The sequence below is a fragment of the Schistocerca nitens genome, chromosome 6, assembly GCF_023898315.1.
Source record: "Schistocerca nitens isolate TAMUIC-IGC-003100 chromosome 6, iqSchNite1.1, whole genome shotgun sequence".
NCBI classification, from domain to species: Eukaryota; Metazoa; Arthropoda; class Insecta; order Orthoptera; family Acrididae; genus Schistocerca; species Schistocerca nitens.
Window position 1 is genome coordinate 336446051 of NC_064619.1, and position 22273 is coordinate 336468323.

The 22273-nt window shown below is 45.2% G+C and overlaps 1 protein-coding gene across 1 annotated transcript in view; it reads right to left on the reverse strand.

Annotated features, from left to right (window-relative positions):
* The window catches only part of LOC126262420 (probable cytochrome P450 6a14), a 102270-nt gene that overhangs the window by 62986 nt on the left and 17011 nt on the right, over positions 1-22273 (reverse strand). Inside the window, exons 2-3 of the mRNA XM_049959053.1 lie at positions 16271-16725; positions 13412-13663 (exon numbers count right to left, since the gene is read on the reverse strand). Of these exons, the coding sequence (XP_049815010.1) occupies positions 13412-13663; positions 16271-16717 (699 nt within the window). The 5' untranslated portion in view covers positions 16718-16725. The remainder of the gene's footprint in view (positions 1-13411; positions 13664-16270; positions 16726-22273) is intronic.

A 22273-nucleotide genomic window follows, 5' to 3' on the forward strand; every position in this document is an offset into this window, starting at 1 on the left:
ACTGCAGCGTCAATGAAAAGGATTGTGAAGTGAGTTAAATTACGGCAGTTACTGGTTCAAATAATGGCTCTGAGAACCATGGGACTCAACTGCTGTGGTTATCAGTCCCCTAAAACTTAGAACTACTTAAATCTAACTAACCTAAGGACATCACACACATCCATGCCCGAGGCAGGATTCGAACCTGCGACCGTAGCAGTCGCACGGTTCCGGACTGCGCGCCTAGAACCACGAGACCACCGCGGCCGGCAGGCAGTTACTGGTTTTGTTACAGTAAGACACTAGGCAAGGATGGATTTGTAATTTACTAGCCTAACTGATGTATTCAGGCACTTGTTTTTTTTAACAGGTATCACAAGAGATTAAAAACCAAAGCCTGACTTTTAGTTGTGAGACATTTGTAATTACTTCCAGACGTAAAACTGCTATGTTCCTTTTTTGCCGTCTTTCCGTGGTCTCAATATGCTTGACATAAATGTAAAGCAGGAAATTCTTAGCAGTGTGCGATAAAAGTGCGCTACTTTTTCAGGTACTATATGCAGTCATTAATGTAATCATTTACGTATAATTAGGGCATAGTGTCTTATAGCCGAACGGAAGTATTATAGTTAGTATATTCATTTATCGAAGCAAAATACGTGAAATACTACACTACTGGCCATTAAAATTGCTACACCACGAAGATGACGTACTACAGATGCGAAATTTAACCGAAAAGAAGACGATGCTGTGATAGGCAAATGATTAGCTTTTCAGAGCATTCACACAAGGTTGGCGCCAGTGGCTACACCTACAACGTGCTGACACGAGGAAAGTTTCCAGCCGATTTCTCATACACAAACAGCAGTTGACCGGCGTTTTCTGGTGAAACGTTGTTGTGATGCCTCGTGTAAGGAGGAGAAATGCATACCATCACGTTTACGACTTTATAAAGGTCGGATTATAGCCTATCGCGATTGCAGTTTATCGTATCGCGACATTGCTGCTCGCGTTGGTCGAGATCCAACGACTGTTAGCAGAATATGGAATTAGTGAATTCAGGAGGATAATACGGAACGCCGTGCTAAATCCCAACGGCCACGTATCAGTAGCAGTCGAGATGACAGGCGTCTTATCCAAATGCCTGTAACGGATCGTGCAGCCACGTCTCGATCCCTGAATCAACAGATGGGGACGTTTCCAAGACAACAACCATCTGCACGAACAGTTCGACGACGTTTGCAGCAGCGTGGAATATCAGCTCGGAGACCATGGCTGCCGTTACCCTTGACGCTGCATCACAGACAGGAGCGCCTGCGATGGTGTACTCAACGACGAACCTGGGTGCACGAATGGCAAAACGCCATTTTTTCGGATGAGTCTAGGTTCTGTTTACAGCATCATGGTGGTCGCATCCGTATTTGGCGACATCGCGGTGAACGCACATTGGAAGCGTGTGTCGGGTACAGCTAAACTGGTGGCTGTCCGACTTTTGCTTGACGTGATTCGGAAGAATGAAGACCTTCAGTTGAGTAATAATAACTTTATTGCGGCGCGTATCTGACGACGCCCGGCATGCGTGGACAGTTCGGGGCTATAAAATTCTGCTTCCGATCTATACAGAGGATCCTCAATCCTCGGGAACTTCTGTAGTTAGGAGAGAAAATAGTATCCGTCCACACAAGTCAGGAGACAAGGAACTACTATCTAACTCTAAAAAACAAGGAATAATAATCATAAGAAACAGAACGTATATAAAAGTTATAAAACACAGCGCCTCTAGAGGCTGGGCGCGGAACTACACAGCGTCGCTACATCACTGTACTGACACACGCGCACAGCACACACACACACACTGGCGAGCTTGAATTAGCGCGCGGCAGCGTCGCTACATCAGCCCCCCGGGCGGAAGCGGAGCGTCGGCGTCGAGATACCGCGCCGGAAAGTGCACCCGACGTCCAGAACGGGTCGTCCTCGTCGGAGGAGGAGGAACAACGTCAGGAGGCGGATGTTGTGCTGCGTTGGGCGGCGAATGTTGAAGAGCCGGCGCCGGAGATGTGGCGTCAGTGTCTGGAACAGCGGTAGGTGGACGCCTACGACGAGGTGCCGCTAGTGGGGTGTCAGGAAAAACATATGCAGGTTTAACCCGATTCAACGCGACAGTCGTCGTTTTGCCGTTCACTAGGATATCCATGGTGTGGGCACTGCGCCGTAGCACTTCATATGGACCAGAATAAGGAGCTTGTAGAGGCGGTTTAACGCCCTCAGTGCGGAGCATGACGTGACGACATTGTTCCAGGTCCTGGTGCACGAAAGTGGGCAGCTTGCCATGACGTGTGGCTTTCGGAGGGCGAATCTTTGATACATGGTCCCTCAATCGTCGCAAGAAATCCGGCTGGCCAGTAGCAACTGTCTCCGTGGCATCAGCGTCTACAAAGTCACCAGGAAGGCGCAGTGTTTCTCCGTAAACCAGTTTTGCCGCTGACGACCCCAGGTCTGGTTTGAAAGTCGTCCGTAAGCCTAACAAGACCACTGGTAGTGCGGTTGTCCAGGTTTCTTCGTGGCACATCAGCGCGGCCTTCAAACAACGGTGCCAGCGTTCGATCATGCCGTCGCTTGCTGGGTGATAACTTGTGGTCTTATGGTGGGTGTAACCACAAAACTTGGCCAGCTGTGAGAACAGGTCTGATTCAAATTGCCGTCCGCGGTCAGTGGTAATATGTAGTGGGCATCCAAATCTTGCCAACCACGTCATTGCAAAAGCGGAAGCTAATGTGTCTGCTGTGATATTATCCACCGGCACTGCCTCCGGCCAACGCGTAAAACGGTCGATCATTGTAAACAGATATCTTTGCCCGTTCGAAGGTGGAAGTGGTCCGACTACATCCAAATGAACGTGGGCAAAGCGGGCGGTGGTATCCGGAAAATCGCCGATCGGTGCGTGTACATGGCGGTTAATCTTGCAGCGTTGGCACTAAAGACAAGATTGGACCCACTCGCGGCAGTCTTTTTGCATGCCTGGCCACACGAAACGTTGCGATACTAGGCGGAATGTCGGGCGTACCCCGGGATGGCACAATCCATGCACTATATCAAAAGCTTGTCTTCTAAAAGCCGGCGTCAGAAAGGGACGAGGTCGGCCGCGAGAAACGTCGCAGTATAGCTGTGTGTCCTCCCCCGGAACATCAACAAGTTTCAGTTGCAATGCTGAAGCCGTGTCTTTAACATAGGCAAGGAGTTCTTCGTCGTCTCTCTGTGCCTGTGCCAGTGCAGGAAAGTCTATGTTACTGGAAACACTGCTGATCCGTGAAAGGCAATCCGCAACAATGTTGTCGATCCCCAGAAATATGTCTAATGTCGGTAGTAAACTGGGCCACGAACTCAAGGTGATGAAATTGACGGGGAGAGCAGTTGACACTATTCCGACGGAAGGCGAAAGTGAGTGGTTTGTGGTCTGTATATACCGTGAAAGTTCGCGCTTCCACTTGAGGGCGAAAATATTTCACTGCTTGGTATACTGCCAGGAGTTCACGGTCGTATGTGCTCCATTTTCTCTGTGCAGGCGAAAGCTTGTGGGAATAATACGCCAGTGGCTGCCATGCGTTGTCGGACCATTGTTGTAACGCGGCACCGATCGCCGTCTGGCTCGCATCTACGACAATTGCTAATGGCGCGTCGAGCCGTGGGTGTGCGAGAAGCGCCGCGTCGGCCATACTCCTCTTTGTTGCCTCGAACGCAGAACACATGTCCTCTGTCCACTGTATCAGAGACTTGCTATTTACTTTAGGGCCTGATAATGCCGCCGTCAAAGGTTCCTGCAGCTCCGCAGCGTGAGGAAGGTGTCGTCGATAAAAATTGAGCATCCCCAAAAAACGACGTAATTCTTTGATTGTAGTTGGTCGGGGTAGCTGCAAGATAGCGTCCACCTTCTCGGACAGAGGAAGAGAGCCTTCAGCAGAAATCTTATGGCCAAGAAATGTCACCTCTGACTGCCCAAAAACACACTTGTCCACGTTCAAGACGACACCGTAACGCTCCAATCGCTCGAAAATCTCTCGCAGATGTTGTCGGTGTTGATCGTGGTCAGCAGAGAACACTAACACATCGTCCAGGTAGGCGAAACAGAACGGCAGCCCCTGGAGAACCGAGTCTATAAACCTCTGCCAGGTCTGAGCGGCATTGCGTAAACCGAAAGTCATAAATTTACTTTCAAATAAACCGAAAGGCGTTATTATTGCAGTCTTTGGAATGTCGTCATTGGCCACCGGAATCTGTGTATACGCTTTAGCGCAGTCCAGGACTGTGAACACTGTGGCACCATGTAAAGCGTGATTATAATCCCTCATCACTGTACTGACACACGCGCACAGCACACACACACACACACTGGCGAGCTTGAATTAGCGCGCGGCAGCGTCGCTACACGTGTATTCGTCATCGCCATACTGGCGTATCACCCAGCTTGATGGTATGGGGTGCCATTGGTTACACGTCTCGGTCATCTCTTGTTCTCATTGACGGCACTTTGAACAGCGGACGCTACATTTGAGATGTGCTACGACCCGTGGCTCTACCCTTCATTCGATCCCTGCGAAACCCTATATTTCAGCAGGATAATGCACGACCGCATGTTTTAGGTCCTGTACGGGCCTTTCTGGCTACGGAAAATGTTCGACCGCTGCCCTGGCCAGCACGTGCTCCAGATCTCTCACCAATTGAAAACGTCTGGTCAATGGTGGCCGTGCAACTGGCTCGTCACAATACGCCAGTCACTACTCTTGATGAACTGTGGTGTCGTGTTGAAGCTGCATAGGCAGCTGTACCTGTACATGCCATCCAAGCTCTGTTTGACTCAATGCCCAGGAGTATCAAGGCCGTTATTACGGCCAGAGGTGGTTGTTCTGGGTACTGATTTCTCAGGATCTATGCACCCAAACTGCTTGAAAATGTCAGTCCTAGTATAACATATATGTCCAATGAATACCCATTTATCATGTGCATTTCTTCTTGGTGTAGCAATTTTAATGGCTAGTAGTGTATATGTATCCCTGCAGCAAGTGCATCTAGTGAACAGTTCTATAGATTTTAGAAAATCTGGTATGTTATTTAATCGGCGCAACTACTGCGTCACTCATCTACTACTCATCAACAGTAACTATAAACTTTCTTGAACTGAAAAGTGTGAAAAGTCACAGCTGTGAATCTATAATGTTCTTCGTGTCCTTTCTTAATAAAAATAGTCGTCTCCTTGATATCAGGGATAATGTTTATTTAAAGTGGATGTAGTTTCCTGTTACTGACAAGCGGAAGAAATTTTGTCTTTGGAATGAGTCTTTTCTGTGCTTGTGCTGAATATCAGATTATTTTCCATGTACTGTATGAAGTTAACTGCGTCACGTAAGCATTCTTGGAAACATTACTTTTGCACCAAAAAAGAAAGACAAAGAAAGAAACGAAGAAAGAAAAGAAAAAAGAAAGAATGAAAGAGAGAGAGAGAGAGAGAGAGAGGGAGGGAGAGAGGGAGAGAGGGAGAGAGAGAAAGGTAGGGAGGCAGGGAGAGAGAGAGCCGTTGCGTTCGTGCAGTGCGGCGAGGCGAGGCGACGTGTCAGCGAAGACCAGTCGTACTCAGTTATTCACATATCTTGAGTTCGAACATCAAACATGGTGCGAGCAGGTGAGTGAGCCGAGTCTTGTGGGCCGGACTCGAGCGGCTCGGTCCCTCCCTTCAGCAGGCGAGCTGTAACCTGTCCAACATACGCTGATCAGCTGAAACAATATGACCACTGCCCACTGCGACATTGGATGCCGCCTGTTGGTGCTGCGGGCATGTGACGAGGTAATAAAAGCATGTAAGCGGATCAGACACGGACGGGGGTCACCCTATCGAAGATATGGGCTGCAAATGGGAAAATTCATTGAGATAAGCGACTTCGGCAAAGGGCAAGTTATAGTTACGCAGAGGCTGTGAACGAGCATCTCTAAAACGGCGAAGCTGGTCGAATATCACGTGCTACTGTCGTGAGCATCTACGGAAAGAGGTAGGAGGACATTGAAACTACCACTAGGCGCTGGTGGTTGGACGTCCAAGGCTTTTCACAGAACGTGGGATTCGGAGGCTTGTCTGCTGTTTAAAGTAGGATAGATGGTCATATGTGGCATGTCTGTCGAAAGAGCACAATGCTGTAACACGCACAAGTGCTTCGGAGCACACCGTTCATCGTACATTGTACATTGTTGAACATGGACCTTCGCAGAAGACCACCTCGAAGTGTTCACGTATCGACCCAACGACATTGTCAATTACGATTGCAGTGGACACGGGACCATCGGGATTCGACCGTGGATCAACGAAAACGTGTCGGCTCTTCGGATGAAACATATTTTTGTTACACTAGATCTGTCTGATCGTCTCCACAAACGCCGTCATCGAGGTGAACGGTAGTTCGAAACGTGCAGTGCGAGACCGGCGTAGGCTGGTGGGAGCAGTATTATGCTATGGGAGACGTTCTCTTCCGTTTGGATGGGACCTGTGGTAGTAATTGAAGACACGTTGACAGCCGCGAACCACCTTCATCCCTTCATGCGTGATGTCTTACCCGACGGCGATGTCATCTTTCAGCATAATAATTTTCTGTGTCTCGGAGACATGACTGTGCTATAGTGATTGAAAGTGAATTATAGTGAACTCACATTGATGACTCGGCGACCAAATTCGTCTGTTGTAAATCCCATAGACTCCATGTGGGTCGCTATCGGGCGCCACCACGCTCAAGCAAGTCAGTGGCCCATTATTTACGCGAATTGGATGGCCTCTGCGTTGACATCTAACGCCACCTACCTCCATAAACCTACCAACGAACTGTCTGAATGTTGATACGCAGAATCATAATGTATTTCGTTTCAAATAAATTTCAAAGAGCGTTGTAGCACTCTACTGTCCACAACACACCCATGACGGAGTTGGAGAAAAGAGGCCTTACTGGTTCACAGATCATGGTGAAACACGCATCCTGGTTCATGTTCCTGACTGAATGTGCCAAAGTCGTGATACGAAGAACACCCCTAAAACAGCAAAATATATTCCCTGGCCTGAACTAAATTGCGGGTTAAAAGACACATTCGGACGTCGGTTCACTCAACGTCTTGCCTCAGTTGAAAAGAGGCAGAACAGAAACCGCCACATCACAATACACGCGTATAGTCAGCTACTGACCTGATTCTGAGTTGTTCGGTCCCCTGAGGGCTCGTACTGTGAGCAATGGTCATTTGCGAGGCACCCAGCTCAAACTGTCCACTGCGGGCAATTGCCTTCGCAACGTTCGTTCGGAAACTGCTTGAGATGGACCTACATTCACTGAAAGCAGAAACTTCTGTCGGATTTGAAACCGATTATAAAAGACCAGGCGTGGCCGTTAGGATATCACTGCCACCACTGTTCTTACGTCGTAGTATATGGCTACAACTGGTGTGCAGTAGACTCGATGGCCAGTCCGCGTTTATAGGCCATCAAATCGGGCAGCTTTATTCACGATGAGGTCAGGGGCACGTTCACGATAGCGTCTTCCTGCTTTTCTGTCCCGCGTCCACATCGACCCATCTTAGTGCACTGATTCCATACCACAGACTGGCGAATGCACGCTACTTCACTGCTTCGGTTGGTTGGTTTGTGGGGCGCTCAACATCGATTTCATCAGCGTTCACTGCTTCATCAGTGGAGGTTCACATGACTGCTTTACACCAGTTCTGCATCTTATATGGCTCTCGAAAGCAATGTGATTCCTCTTTTAATGCGGTGACTAGTATTTTATATGATGAAGTAGAGGTTACAAGAGACAGATAGAACCTTTAGAGAGAGACAAGACTAACTGATAATAAAAAAGGAATTTAATAAGGTCTTATCAGAAGTAAGCAACGTGAGGATTTACCGTCCTGTCACTGGATGGTGCTTACGTAGCTGGACGTGCTTCCTGCTAGCTGTTGTCACTTCTCGTCGAGGCTTACAAGTACACACTCCTCATTGAGACATGGCAAAACCCATTTCTAGCCAAGACCCAGTGGCATTCATTTCCCTTGGAGGCTTGATGGACAGTGGTAAGACGTTTTGTCAAGTGGTAACGATGTTGGAACTCGATTCTCCCCGCGAGGACTGATAACCTTCCTATTTCAGCAGCAGTTGTAAAATGTTTATGTGTAGGCGCACAAAGACAGATATCTATTCTTACAGTAATGTATTAAACGTGCTGAAGTAAGAGATATTGTTCTAATATTATGTTATTTTAATATACGTAGATATTTAAGGAAAATAATAAACGCCTGTATATTTAACTAATCAGGTTCTTCGTCGAAGAGTCCAAATTTCTAGCAACCTGTTTGTAATCTGGATTAATACTGTTTCTAATCGTATTTTCAGGCAACTCCCATGTCGACTGTTGCGAACAGAGGCTAACTAAGATACGTCTTTATGCCCTCGGCACACGAACCGTGCATTCGAACGTTGAGCGTGCCGAGTTTCTGACGTCATAGCGTGGAAAGCACACATTAGAGAGTCGTTCCGAACGTGCAGAGCAACATCCAACACGTCAGATATTCTGGACGTGTATTTGAACGTCGACCAAAGAGATTGAAGAACGCCACCTATGTCACTGACATGCCATCTCTCTCCAGTGCAGAGCCGCGAGACGTGATATTAGTTTTCAGTTGAAGCCCATACGTGTTCATGCCGTTTCTAAGCATCCGTCGATAACTGCAAGACTGGTTTTAATAAAATGACGGCAGACATCGTATTGACAGTTAAAAAATTAGTGTTAGTTCCGTCTTATGAAACTTTGTCTTTTTAAGGCCACAACACATCGAGCATCCTAAAAAAACGCGTTTTTCTTGGTACAATTTGTAATAATTAAATGTCAGTTTATAACGTATCTACGATTAAAGCTTGGTATGATGCGAAGTATGGTCGCAAATCAATGAGTGATAAGTAGAGCTGTAGAATTATAAGGTGTCAGCTAATGTGTTTTTACTTTGCATTGAATACCAACATTTTGTTGTTAACCATCGCGTTTTCGAAAAGGCGCTGACACTTTCTTATCAGTTTCATGAAAGTATATTCTATAACATTCGATGTTTCTCAGGAGTGAGTTTGTTCCACTAGCTTAATTTACAAGACAGCTTGCACCAAATGTAGTAAGACATTTCGCACATTCGTATTTTAAGTTTTGTATTTCACTTGTTGTAAAGATTCTGCTATGAATAATAGCATTGATCAAGTAAGAATGGTGTTAGGGTTTTACTAAAAAGTGTGGGCGATGAAGTAATTCTTATGTTATGTGGATAACTATTGTAAATTTGTCCCGGGTTCGATTCCCGGCCGGGTTGGGAATTCTCTGCCCGGGGACTGGGTGTTTGTGTTGTCCTCGTCATTTCATCATCATCAGCACCATTCGTGACTAGATTGGACTGCGTAAAAAAAATTGGAGTGTGAAAAAGTTGGGATTTTGTACGGGCGCTGATAACCGTGCAGTTAATCGCTCCACAAACCAAACATCATCATCACCATCATTTGTAATGGAACTTATATGAGCCGATGTCCTTATTGACTGGACGTGGTACTTGCCTTTCTGCCTTATAATACGTCATAAATATTGAAGTGTTTATTTATGTATAGAACAACATGACGCCGCGCGGTCTAAGGCGCCTTGCCTTGGTCCGCGCGGTTCCCCCCGTCGGAGGTTCGAGTCCTACCTCGGGCATGGGTGTGTGTGTTGTCCTTAGCGTAAGTCAGTTTAAGTTAGATTAAGTAGTGTGTAAGTCTAGAGACCGATGACCTCACCAGTTTGGTCGCATAGAAGCTTTTCTTAAAAAAAAAAAAAAAAAAAAAAAAAAAAACGAAAGACAAAAAAGAAAAAAGAAACCATGACTAGCATATGAACAAGAGACGAAATGTGCATTTTCGAGCAATGTAGGAATTTTACGCCAATGTAGGAATTTCGTAAACAGAATGATTTGCGTGCCAGCTGGAGCACGTTGCAACCGTGTATACCACGTCGAGGTACACGGTACCGTGTGCAAAAGCCGCATCGTTTCTGAGCGTTCAGTAGCACGCTGAAATAGCCACGCTCAACGTTGACTTTCGAAAGCAGAGTCCGTGTGCCAACGGCTTTACGCCCAGAAAGCAGACCTACACGTCAAGAGTGTTACGTTAACAGGTTATTTAATAGCTAATACGAAGAACAGTTTCTTAATTACGACTAGAAAATGTAAGCATTGAAGTTTCTGCGGTACTTTTACTATCAACCGGTTTCCGTCTAATGCTCACGTCCTCAGACAAAATTATCGCCGTTCAAAGCGAGTATCCACTGGGGGACTGTGCGAAAGCAGTCTGGTGCACAATCTTAGACAGCAAAATGGGTTTCCAGAGTAGTTCACACACACGCTATCGCCTTTGAGCACGATAATATTGTCTCACGTCGGCCTTGTAAACCAAAAACCGGTTAACTGGGTAGATAAATGCTGTGTAAGACTTGTTTTCCTTTTTGTACAGGACTTCCCCGTCGTAGTTTAGAGCCTTTCGACGTATGTTACTTAAGCGTTTGAGTTATCTCAAGTCTCTTGTTTCCGTATTTTTTTTTAAATATTCTGTTAACTGTGTATAGAGTGACTTGCTCCATATTCAGGTAGGTTTTCCTCATACTGAACCTGACAAAATATCTGAATTCCCATTAGTTGTTGAGAAGCACACACTAACTCATACGAATGCTAATGCAAGGTGTTAACGAAACGTAAATGCTAGGATTGTCAACGGCCTTGCCGCAGTGGTAACACCTGTCCCCGTCAGATCACCGAAGTTAAGCGCTGTCGGTCTGGGCTAGCACATGGATGGGTCTGCCGAGCGCTGTTGGCAAGCGGCGTGAACTCACCCGTGGCAAACTAAGGAGTACTTGATTGAGAAGTAGCGGCTCCGGTCTCGTAAACTGACATACGGGGGAGGGGGGGGGGGGCGAGAGGTGTGCTAACCACATGACCCTCCACATCCGCATCCAGTGACGGACTAAGACAGAGAGTGTCACGGTAGCCAGTCGCTGCCTTTGGGTCTTCCTGGCTTTTTCGGACGGAGTTTAGTTAAACGTAAGTAATGACAAATATGGTGGCGAAATATCGTCGTGCAACAAAATTACATGTAGATATAAATTTCTGTGGTAACTCACCAACCGAATTTACATCAACATCCTTTAGTTGCAGATGATAAGCTACCAGCTCTCCATAATGTACAGGGGGTCCTTCATAGCCCTGTAATGTAAGACTGAGGTAATGACAACGACAAACAAAATATATTTAGACCTAATTTTCGCAGATTAATTATCATTTGTAACATGTTCACGTTTTACGGATTGGAATAAAGAAAACCCACTGACGACGGCACAAGGACGCTGGGTCTACATGAAAAAACAGAGTTTTGTACAGCAGGCGGACTTTACATCCAGTAATTTTATCTGCAAACACCGCTAATGCAAGATCAGCAGATACAGATGAGGAATTAACTATGTACATAGCTCCGCAGAAAGAGTACAGTGTAAGATTACCTGCCTAAATAAATATTGCTTTCACTTACTATTTTTTAAGCTACAGAAGTAAACACCTTATCTGAAACTACCTGTATACAGGATCAGCATTAATAAAACCGACAAACTACAGGTACGGTTTCCTGACTGGAAATGGAGGAAAAAAGGGCCTATGAACCTGTGTCCGGAAATAGCTTGCGTATAACGACAACAAATGGGCCTGGAAAACAGTAAAGAGCTGCATCGCACCCACGACACAACAGATGTTCAAAGTGGCCACCATGGGATTGTAGGTAATAGAGACAGTAGCGGCTGCCATGCAGGATACACATAATCATACTTTGGCTTACACCATGTTGGCGGGGCACTTTCCTGGAGCTTGTACTAGGGTTCGTCTCAATATCCTGTAGGACCCGGTCTTCAAATCCGGTGTACGCGCAGTCCGCCGCCTCCCTGCACGTTCGTCTGTCTAAAAGGACGCATCATCACACAAATTTTCAAAAAAGACATGAAATGTTGTGTGATGTGGTTGGTGTCCGTGAGGGTACTTGTTTTGAAACAGCCGTGCTGGCTCTCGACCGTTTCCATCTGCTAGGCCGCACACAAACCGCATCTCGGCTTGAACTGGCATGAATACCGAACCATTCTGCTGCTAACAGTACGCTATGTCAATCACACAGCCTGAAACACAGAAGGAACACACGAAACGGGGTCACAGGAACTGTCATTCGTCAGTACCATCTAACGTGGCAACGCTGCATTTCCGGACTCATGTTCATAGGACCTTTTTTCCTCCATTTCCAGTCAGGAACCAGTACCTGCAGTTTATCGGGTTTATTAATGTTCACGCTGTATGTTCGTTAAAACTTATGAAGGTAAAGCTACAGAGAGTGAGACTGACATGAGGAATTGCCAGAAATCGTTCTTCAAGCGCAGTATCTACATCTACATTTATACTCTGCAAGCCACCCAACGGTGTGTGGCGGAGGGCACTTTACGTGCCACTGTCATTACCTCCCTTTCCTGTTCCAGTCGCTTATGGTTCGCGGGAAGAACGACTGCCGGAAAGCCTCCGTGCGCGCTCGAATCTCTCTAATTCTACATTCGTGATCTCCTCGGGAGGTATAAGTAGGGGGAAGCAATATATTCGATACCTCATCCAGAAACGCACCCTCTCGAAACCTGGTCAGCAAGCTACACCGCGATGCAGAGCGCCTCTCTTGCATAGTCTGCCCCTTTAGTTTGCTAAACATCTCCGTAACGCTATCACGCTTACCAAAGAACCCTGTGACGAAACGTGCCGCTTTCTTTGGATCTTCTCTATCTCCTCAGTCAACCCGACCTGGTACGGATCCCATACTGCTGAGCAATACTTAAGTATAGGTCAAACGAGTGTTTTGTAAACCACCTCCTTTGTTGATGGACTACATTTTCTAAGGACTCTCCCAATGAATCTCAACCTGGCACCCGCCTTACCAACAATTAATTTTATATGCTCATTCCACTTCAAATCGTACTGTACGCATACTCCCAGATATTTTACAGAAGTAACTGCTACCAGTGTTAGTTCCGCTATCATATAATCATACAATAAAGGATCCTTCTTTCTATGTATTCGCAATACATTACGTTTGTCTATGTTAGGGGCCAGTTGCCACTCCCTGCACCAAGTGCCTATCCGCTGCAGATCTTCCTGCATTTCGCTGCAATTTTCTAATGCTGCATCTTCTCTGTATACTACAGCATCATCTGCGAAAAGCCGCATGGAATTTCCGACTCTGAAACAGGAAAAGGGAGGAGGCGGCTCGGAGGGTGACTCCGCCAAGCACTGTAATGCAGCTTCCGGAGTAGAGATGTAGATGACGTCGGCCACTTACCCGAAAGATGTTGGCGATGGTGGGGAACATGTCGCAAAACGTTTTGGTGAGCATTTCGCCGGTGGTGGGGTTGAGCAGGCGCTTCCCCCAGTAGCGGAACTCGCCATCGGGGTGCTGCAGGCAGTGCGCCTCCACTCCGAAGGCGCAGCTGGCGATGACGTCGGTGGAGTAGCGAGCCAGCACGTCGCGGAACTCCACCTCCCCGGCGCTGCCCAGCACTTCCACCAACTCACGCCCGCATTTCTCCATAGTCTGCGCAAGCACAGCCGCCAACTGCAGAAGTCTCCTCTCTCGCGCTTAAAAATAAAACTCCTTGCAGCACCACAACACACTAGAATAACAATGTTCCTTGCAGTTGGGGACAAAAATATGGAAATACCAAAAACAAAACATACATTGAAGCTCCAAATAAACTGGTATAGGCATGCGTATTCAAACACAGAGATATGTAAATAGGCAGAATACGGTGCTGCTGTCGGCACCGCCTATATAAGAAACAAGTGTAATTTTGTCATTTGTACAACATCTAACAGCTACGGAGGACGGAACACAAAAAGGAAATGTTATTTTTTATTGCTGTTGTTATTACTGTTAATGAATCCAATGAATCTTGCTCAATAAAATCCATTCGGACTCCCAGCCGCGTCAATTGGTTACACATCCATGAGCTTTAGGCCGAGTGCTCTTGGGCCACCGTCAACTGCAATGAGATGTCGTGTGGCTGCGACCCTCGTTCTATTGGCTATGATGTCACCAGCGCTTATTTCTTCACCGTATAAGGCACTTTACTTGGCTGGGAGTCTGAGAAGATTTTATTCAAATGGTTCAAATGGCTCTGAGCACTATGGGACTTAACTTCTGAGGTCATCAGTCCCCTAGAACTTAGAACTACTTAAACCTAACTAACCTAAGGACATCACACACATCCATGCCCGAGGCAGGATTCGAACCTGCGACCGTAGCGGTTGCGCGGTTCCAGACTGTAGCGCCTAAAACCACTCGGTCATCCGGCCGGCGAAGATTTTATTCAACCATATTGCCACGAGACCATTCATTCACACAATACCGTCGCTTTTTCAAGGTACAAATAAGAATACACCAGCTTCGGAAATTATCTATAAGTAAATCAGAACTCCACCGAAAAATTTCCAGAGGTTGTGTAGAATGAGCCAAAACTAGAAGGAAATGTGTAGCAAAAATTAGCTCTAAAATCCATACCTTAAGAGCTTTCATCTACATCTACATCTATATCTACGTGATTACTCTGCTATTCACAATAAAGTGCCTGGCAGAGGGTTCAGTGAACCACCTTCAAGCTGTCTCTCTACCGTTCCACTTTCGAACGGCACGCGGGAAAAACGAGCACTTAAATTTTTCTTTACGAGCCCTGATTTGTCTTATTTTATCGTGATGGTCATTTCTCCATATGTAGGTGGGTGTCAACAGAATGTTTTCGCAATCGGAGGAGAAAACTGGTAATTGAAATTTCATGAGAAGATCCCGTCGCAACGAAAAACGCCTTTGTTTTAATTATTGTCACTCCAATTCACGTATCATATCTATGGCACTAGCTCCCCTATTTCGCGATAATACAAAACGAGCTGCCCTTCTTTGTACTTTTTCGATGTCATCCGTCAGTCCCACCTGATGCGGATCCCACACCGCACAGCAATACTGCAGAATATGGCGGAAAAGCGTGTTGTACCGTGAATCTCTTCTGCTGCAAGCTCTTTCCTTTCCATTTTTTCAGAGGAAGTAATATCGACCAAAACAAGAAAAGGAGTCCAGTAAACATGGGATCTAGAATGCATACCATAGGAGATTCAGTAGAAGATATGCTACACAGTAGCAAAGATGAACAAGTGCTCATGGCTACGTATTTGAGAGCCCATGTTTACTGGACTTCATTCAGTAGCAGATACGTTTCACAGTAGCAGATATAAACAAGTGCTCACAAGCTCTTGCAGTATGCAGTTTAGATCCCATATTTACTGGATATTTTTTCTTGGTTTGGTCGATACTACGTCCTTGCAAAATACGGAAAGCAAAGAGCTCGCAGTGGAAGAGATGTGCCTCACGTCACTTAAGGTACGCTTTTAGAGCCCGTGTTTACCAAACACAGTGTTGTCGTGTCGGTCCATAGTACCATCTCTCAGAGTTTGCTGTTGAAGTTGTGGTTCACCCCGTATATTTGGCTGTGTAGCACGCGCAAGGCGAGAACGAATTCACGTTCATTGTTACGTAACATATCAGAGGAACCGAATATAAAAAATACGTACTCCGCCCCAGCGACACACGAGTGCACAAGAGAAAGAAAAAAGATACAAAGTAACAAAACGTGACTGCTATTCCGGTGACAGTTGAAATAAAAAAGTTGAATCAGTCACGAAATGATTGGGAGAAAGAAAATGTGTAAGTGTCGTAACATACTTGGTAGTACATAGTCGGTACTTAGAACCACGTGGACGACCCACTACCCCGTAAACAATACATACGATTTGCAATACATCTAGTAGGCAGTCATCAGCCAGAAAGGTCCGCAGCTGGTGGTCCAGTGGCTAGTGTTGCTGCCTCTGGATCACAGGGTCCCAGATTCGATTCCCAGCCGGGATGAGGATTTTCTCTGCTCGGGTACTGTATGTTTATGTTGTCCTCATCATTTCATCATCATCGTCATCATCATCATCATCATCATCATCATTCGTAACAGTGGTTAGATTGGACTGTGTAAAAATTGGACTGTCTAAAATATTGGGACTTTGGTCCGCGCAGTTAAGCGCCTCACAAACCAGACATCGTCATCATCAGTCAGAAAACTTTGAGAATATGTCTGTTCACTAGTATGTGTTAGTGCCTTACCGGAAACATCATCTTCATGTTTCCTGAGGTGAACGTAGGGGAGAGTTTGTTCCTGAGCAGGCGCCAGCGCTCCCCCGGCAGCAGGAACAGGTGGCCAGTCAGTGGGTCGACGTCCTCGTTGATATAGAGGCCACGGTCGTGGAAGTGCTGGAAGTCCTTGACGAGCATTTTCTTGATAAGATCCGGATCCCTCACGACGGCGGCGGGTTTCGTGAAGAAGTAGGCGCCGGCTAGAGGCTTCGAAGTAGGCACTCCCGAATAGAGGTCGCAACAGACTTGGCCGAAGGAACGCTGGAACGTTATGGCCCGCCACACGTGGCCCAAGGGGAACCGTGCATTCGGAAGTTGCGGGATGCCGCGTCGAGTCCAGTAAGTGTAGGAGAAGTAGGCGTACAGGAGCAAGGTGGCACACGCCAGCAGCAGGGCGGCCAACAGCTGCAGCAACATGGTCTGACCTGCAACAAATCCAGACATCCCTCACGTGACTTAAAGCGTCACTACTAAAACGTAGGCCGTCATAGTCACCAAAAGTTAGCGTCCAGAAAGTAGTGGTTTCCACTGGAATCGATAATGCAGGTAGAAAACAAAAAGCAAAAACGCTGAGATCCGTTTTCAATGTTCATATTCAAATGCCCATATTGAAACTGTTATTCACGTCCATGACGCAGATGTAGCAACAAGAATTACTACAGTACAAAAGGCAGCTAAAACAAGTAGGAAGATTTACATGTTCAGAAAGCTATATTAAAAGGCAGTTGCATCATGAAACAGAACTCCAAACATTTACCTCTGGGGCAGGAGCATCAATATGGGCTATGGATCACGTTTAAGAGAATAGCTGGACATGCGCTGGATGCGTACGTACCTTGTAGGACAGTTCTCGATGAGAGAAACCTCTACAGTATCCAGTAGCAATGAATAAACTCCAAAGTAACAGTTGTAAGTAGGCTGTTTAGGTTTTTATATTGGTAACGCCACGTAGCGCTCTGTATGAAAATCACAGGCTGTGCTGTGTGCAGTCTGTGGCTGGTTGGCATTGTTGTTGGAATATTCGCCATTGTAGTGGGCAGTTGGCTGTTAACAGCGCGTAGCGTTGCGCAGTTGGAGGTGAGCCGCCAGCAGTGGTGGATGTGGGGAAGTGAGATTGCGGATTTTTGAGAGCGGATGATCTGGACGTGCATCCATCAGAAACAGTACATTTGTAAGAATGGATGTCATGAATTGCTATATATATATATATATATATATATATATATATATATATATATATATATATATATATATAATGACTTTTGAACACAATTAAGGTAAATACATTGTTTGTTCTCTATCAAAATCTTTCATTTGCTAACTATGCCTATCAGTAGTTAGTGCCTTCAGTAGTTTGAATCTTTTATTTAGCTGGCAGTAGTGACGCTCGCTGTATTGCAGTAGTTCGAGTAACGAAGATTTTTGTGAGGTAAGTGATTTGTGAAAGGTATAGGTTAATGTCAGTCAGGGCCATTCTTTTGTAGGGATTATTGAAAGTCAGACTGCGTTGCGCTAAAAAATATTGTGTGTCAGTTTAGTGTTGATCAGAGTAGGTAAAGAGCGAAATGTCTGGGTACGTTCAGTTTTGCTCAGCTGTTTGAAAATCAAATAATGTAAGAGATTTATCAGCACAGTAATTCAATAATTTTTCTAAGGGGACGTTTCACAGTGACTACTGCATAATAGGAAGAATAGGCCTATAAATAGAGAGGTCAAGAGGGCAATAGACGCCTTCAACTACTGCCGTAGCAGAATATTATCAAAATATCTTCTACACACCTCAAAAATATACGATATATTTGGTGGCTCTCAGAGGCACCAAAGTTAGTGTCTAGAAACTGATGGATCACACAGAAAGCGAAATTGAAAGAAGCGTAGCAAAATCAGATGTTAAGGCCCGTAGTGCTCAGAGCCATTTGCCAAGACTACTGTCCACTCACCCCACCGCCGCACCACACCGAACACAGGGTTATTGTGCGGTTCGGCCCCCAATGGATCCCCGGGAACGTCTCACACCTGACGAGTGCAACCCCAATGTTTGCGTGGTAGAGTAATTATGGTGTATGCGTAAGTGAAGAAAGTGTTTGAGCAGCAATCGCCGACATAGTGTAACTGAGGCAGAAGAAGGGGAACCAGCCCGCATTCGCCGAGGCAGAAAACCGCCTTAAGAACCATCTTCAGATTGGCCGACACACCGGATCTCCACGTTAATCCGTCGGGCGGCTTCATGCCGGGGACCGGCACGCCTTACCGCCCGGAAAGCGGTGCGTGAGACCGCACGGTTAACCGGGCGGGCGTCCTATGATTACGATATGTATAATTGGAATCCTTCAACTCGTGCAAAAACCTCTGTCTGTACGTTTGTGATAATGTGAAGAGGAATTATCACATAGGCCCAATTTTAGGTAAAGAAACTGGTAGACTTCGGCTCATTACTGGAGACTGCTTACAAAACAATTGTGCGACCCATAGTAGAATATTGCTCAAATGTGTGGGACCCGTATCATTAGGACTAAAAGGAGATAAACACGGTTGTCCGAAATTCCTTCACGAAAGAAGACGAAGTTAATATTCCAGAATTCGAATCAAGAACAGCTGTCAACATGAGTAACTTAGAAGTAGATATTCTCGGTGTAGGTAAGCAGATTAAAGCAATAAAAGCATGTCTTCTGGTCCAGGTAGCATACCAATAAGGTTCCTTTCAGAATATTGTGATACAATCCCTCCATACTTTGCAATCACATACAACCGCTCGCTCGACGAAAGACCAGTCCCGAGAGACTGGAAAATTGCAGGAGTCGCATCAATACTCAGGAAAAGAAATAGGTGTAACCTGTTGAAATACAGACTCATATCACTAACATCGATTTACAGTAGGATTTTGGAACGTATACTGTGTTCGAGCCTTATGAACCACCTCGAAGGTAACGGTCCATTGACACGTGGTCAGCAAGGATTCAGAAAATATCGTTCTTATGAAACACAACCAGCACTTTTTTCACACGAAGAAATGAGTGCTATGGACGGGGATCTCAAACTGATTCCACATTTCTATACTTCCAGAAGGCTTTTGGCACCATTCCTCACAAGAGAAGTGTAATCAAATTCCATGCCTACGGGGTATCGTCTCAGTTCTGCGACTGGATTCCTGATTTCCTACCAAAAAAATCACAGTACATGGTAATCGACGGGAAGTCATCGAGTAAAACAGAAATGAAATCAGGCTTTCCCCAAGAATGTGTTCAAGGCCCTCTGCTGCTCCTAATCTACGTAAACTATTTAGTAGACAATCTGAGCAGACATTTTAGATTGTTCGCAGATGATTCCGTCATTTACTGTCTAGTAAAGTCATCAGAAAATCAAAGCCACTTACAAAATGACTTAGACACGATATCTGTGTTGTGCGAAAAATGGTAAAAGTCTCTCAGGAAGGGAAAGGAGACGAGGTACTGGCAGAATTGAAGCTGTGAGGACGGGACGTGAGTCGTGCTTGGGTAGCTCAGATGGTAGAGCACTTGCCTGCGAAAGGCAAAGGTCCCGAGTTCGAGTCTCGGTCCGGCACACAGTTTTAATCTGCCAGGAAGTTTCAGTGACAAAACTGCTCCCGATGTGGAAAGTCTGTCGCTAGTAAGCCGTGCACACGGTGTAAGTTATAAGGGAAGTAACAACTGTCAAGGGGAATGTTCCACACGGTCTTCGGCTTACACTGTACTGGCGGGCGAAGTGCCTGGTACTGACACGGCTATCGCCTTCCACAATGTTAATCACATTTTCCTCCATGTCTGGTGTCCGAACATTTCCTGTTTCCTGAAGCGACCCTGACTCAGACAAACGACGAAACGCTGTTTGCTAACATTGAAAGCCGTGGTTATTGTCGGCGGGGATACGTCTCCTGGTACATTCTTGCTGCCCACCGCCCTTTGCCATTTGGCTTTCCGTAAGTAAACACCGTGTCGGCAAGCTCTCGATTCAAATGCGGAACCATTGTGTACAATGCTGTATCACATTCACTACAAAGTGAATCATCAAGAGAATTGGATCGGGCACAACATCACTAATTACGAGTACTATGGCAGGAGAGGGCGTTACGGCATGAAGTATGAGGAACAATACCACCCTCTAGGAGGAAACCACGCATGGTGTAACTGTGGGTGCATGGTATAGCGCATATTAGACGGCAGTCTCTGTAACAAAATATGATTGAATAAATGATCTCTAGAGTGGAAGCGACGCGTTTCTGGACATAAGTTCATTAGACCTCTTTTGTTCCGTACCCCCTCATCGTCCAACCCCTAGCTTTTGTACACGATGGAAGAAATCAGCCTGTATATTACGAAGCTACAATCCTGGCCCCCAGTACGAGTTGTAGGTTGCGTAGCAAACCGTTTCCAGGGGCAACAAAGCTTTGATTTTTAATATTTCTCGTAATCTTCTATACTATTTAAAATTTAGGATGCTCTCAGAATCTATTCATTAAGAGGTATAATCTTACGTTACGAGAGTACTTAGCGACTTCCAACCAATTTTGCACATAATTTCATACCTTTACGATTTTTTTATGTTTATGGAACTGCATTTCCGAATCACTGCTTAAACAAATTTCAGTCAGCATTCTTATTTGGCAAAATAAATTCAGATATATGGACATTGTCCAGTTGATATTTGAAAAATACCATATAAAAAGCTACAATATTTGTGTCAAAAAATAAGAAAATTATGATTAGTCCCCGCGAAGTAGAATCTCGATAAATGAGAAAAATAAGAGTAACTTGAATAAAAGCAGTTCGAGCATTGGACTGTATAATTTTGAACTAAAACCGCTACTAAAACCGACTTTTCAACAGTCTTTGAAACTGTCCTCTTCAGATCGATTAAGCTGCTGAGAATGATCGTTCCTATTTTCATTTTTTTATTTGTATTTAGCAAGGGATTTATCAAACAATGTTTGTTCTACGAGCCTCTTCCATTTCTTTCATTCGAGTCCACTGTTCGTCATTTGGTGTTGTTCACGGTAGCTGTGTCGTACCTGATGTTATCTCGCCACCTACTTCTGGCTCTTCCTCTCGTTCCATTTATTGTCCTAAAGAATGTTATTCTAGGTAATCTATTCTCCGTTAATCTTGCTATAGGCCAGCCCTTCAACCTTCCTTCTCTAGCACTTCGACGATGTTACGGTGTTCGTACAGCTCTCTTAATTCTTCATTTTTGTATTATCCTGTAGTCCATATTAATTTCATTACATACACGTTTAAAAAATTTTGTGGGAATTGTTCTTTTGAATATTGACAGTATTTATTCATCTTTCTTTTTAAATATTAATGCTTCACATCCGTGTAATGTTACCAGTATAACAGTCGATTGATACAATCGGATTTTGAAGTTAATTCTAAGTGATCTTTTCTTTAGAATTTTGATGCTAGACTGGTGTCTGTTTATATATCCGTTGTATTGTTGTTAACAAAAAGACTCCGCAAGTACTTCAAACGGTCAACAGTCTTAAAAGTGAATCTATCAACAGCCAAAGGTACGTCACTTCTGATTTTCTTATTTATGACCAGGTATTCTGTCTTTTCTTCATTAATACGGAACCCTGTTTTGTCAGCGATTGTTTAATAATCTTGTAGTATTCTGTTTTGGGAATGCTTATTAATGGTACATTATTTGCGTAGGCAATACTAGTAATGTTTATCTCCTGGATTTGGATGCTTTGTGGATTAGTTTTAGTAAAGAGGAGATTAAATAAAGTAGGTGGAATGGTGCCCCCTTGTCTCAGTCCAATGCAGAACATAAAATTTTCAGTTTCTCCTACAAGTGTCTTCAATTGACATAAAGTTTCGCCCATACACATTTTACTAATCTGACGAAGCTCAAGGATAAAACGTTCTATTTCGGTAGTCACGTAGCAACCATCACTTCATTGAACAACACTTGACAATTCAAAGTCAAGGTGCCTGTGGAGAGGTGGCTGTACGA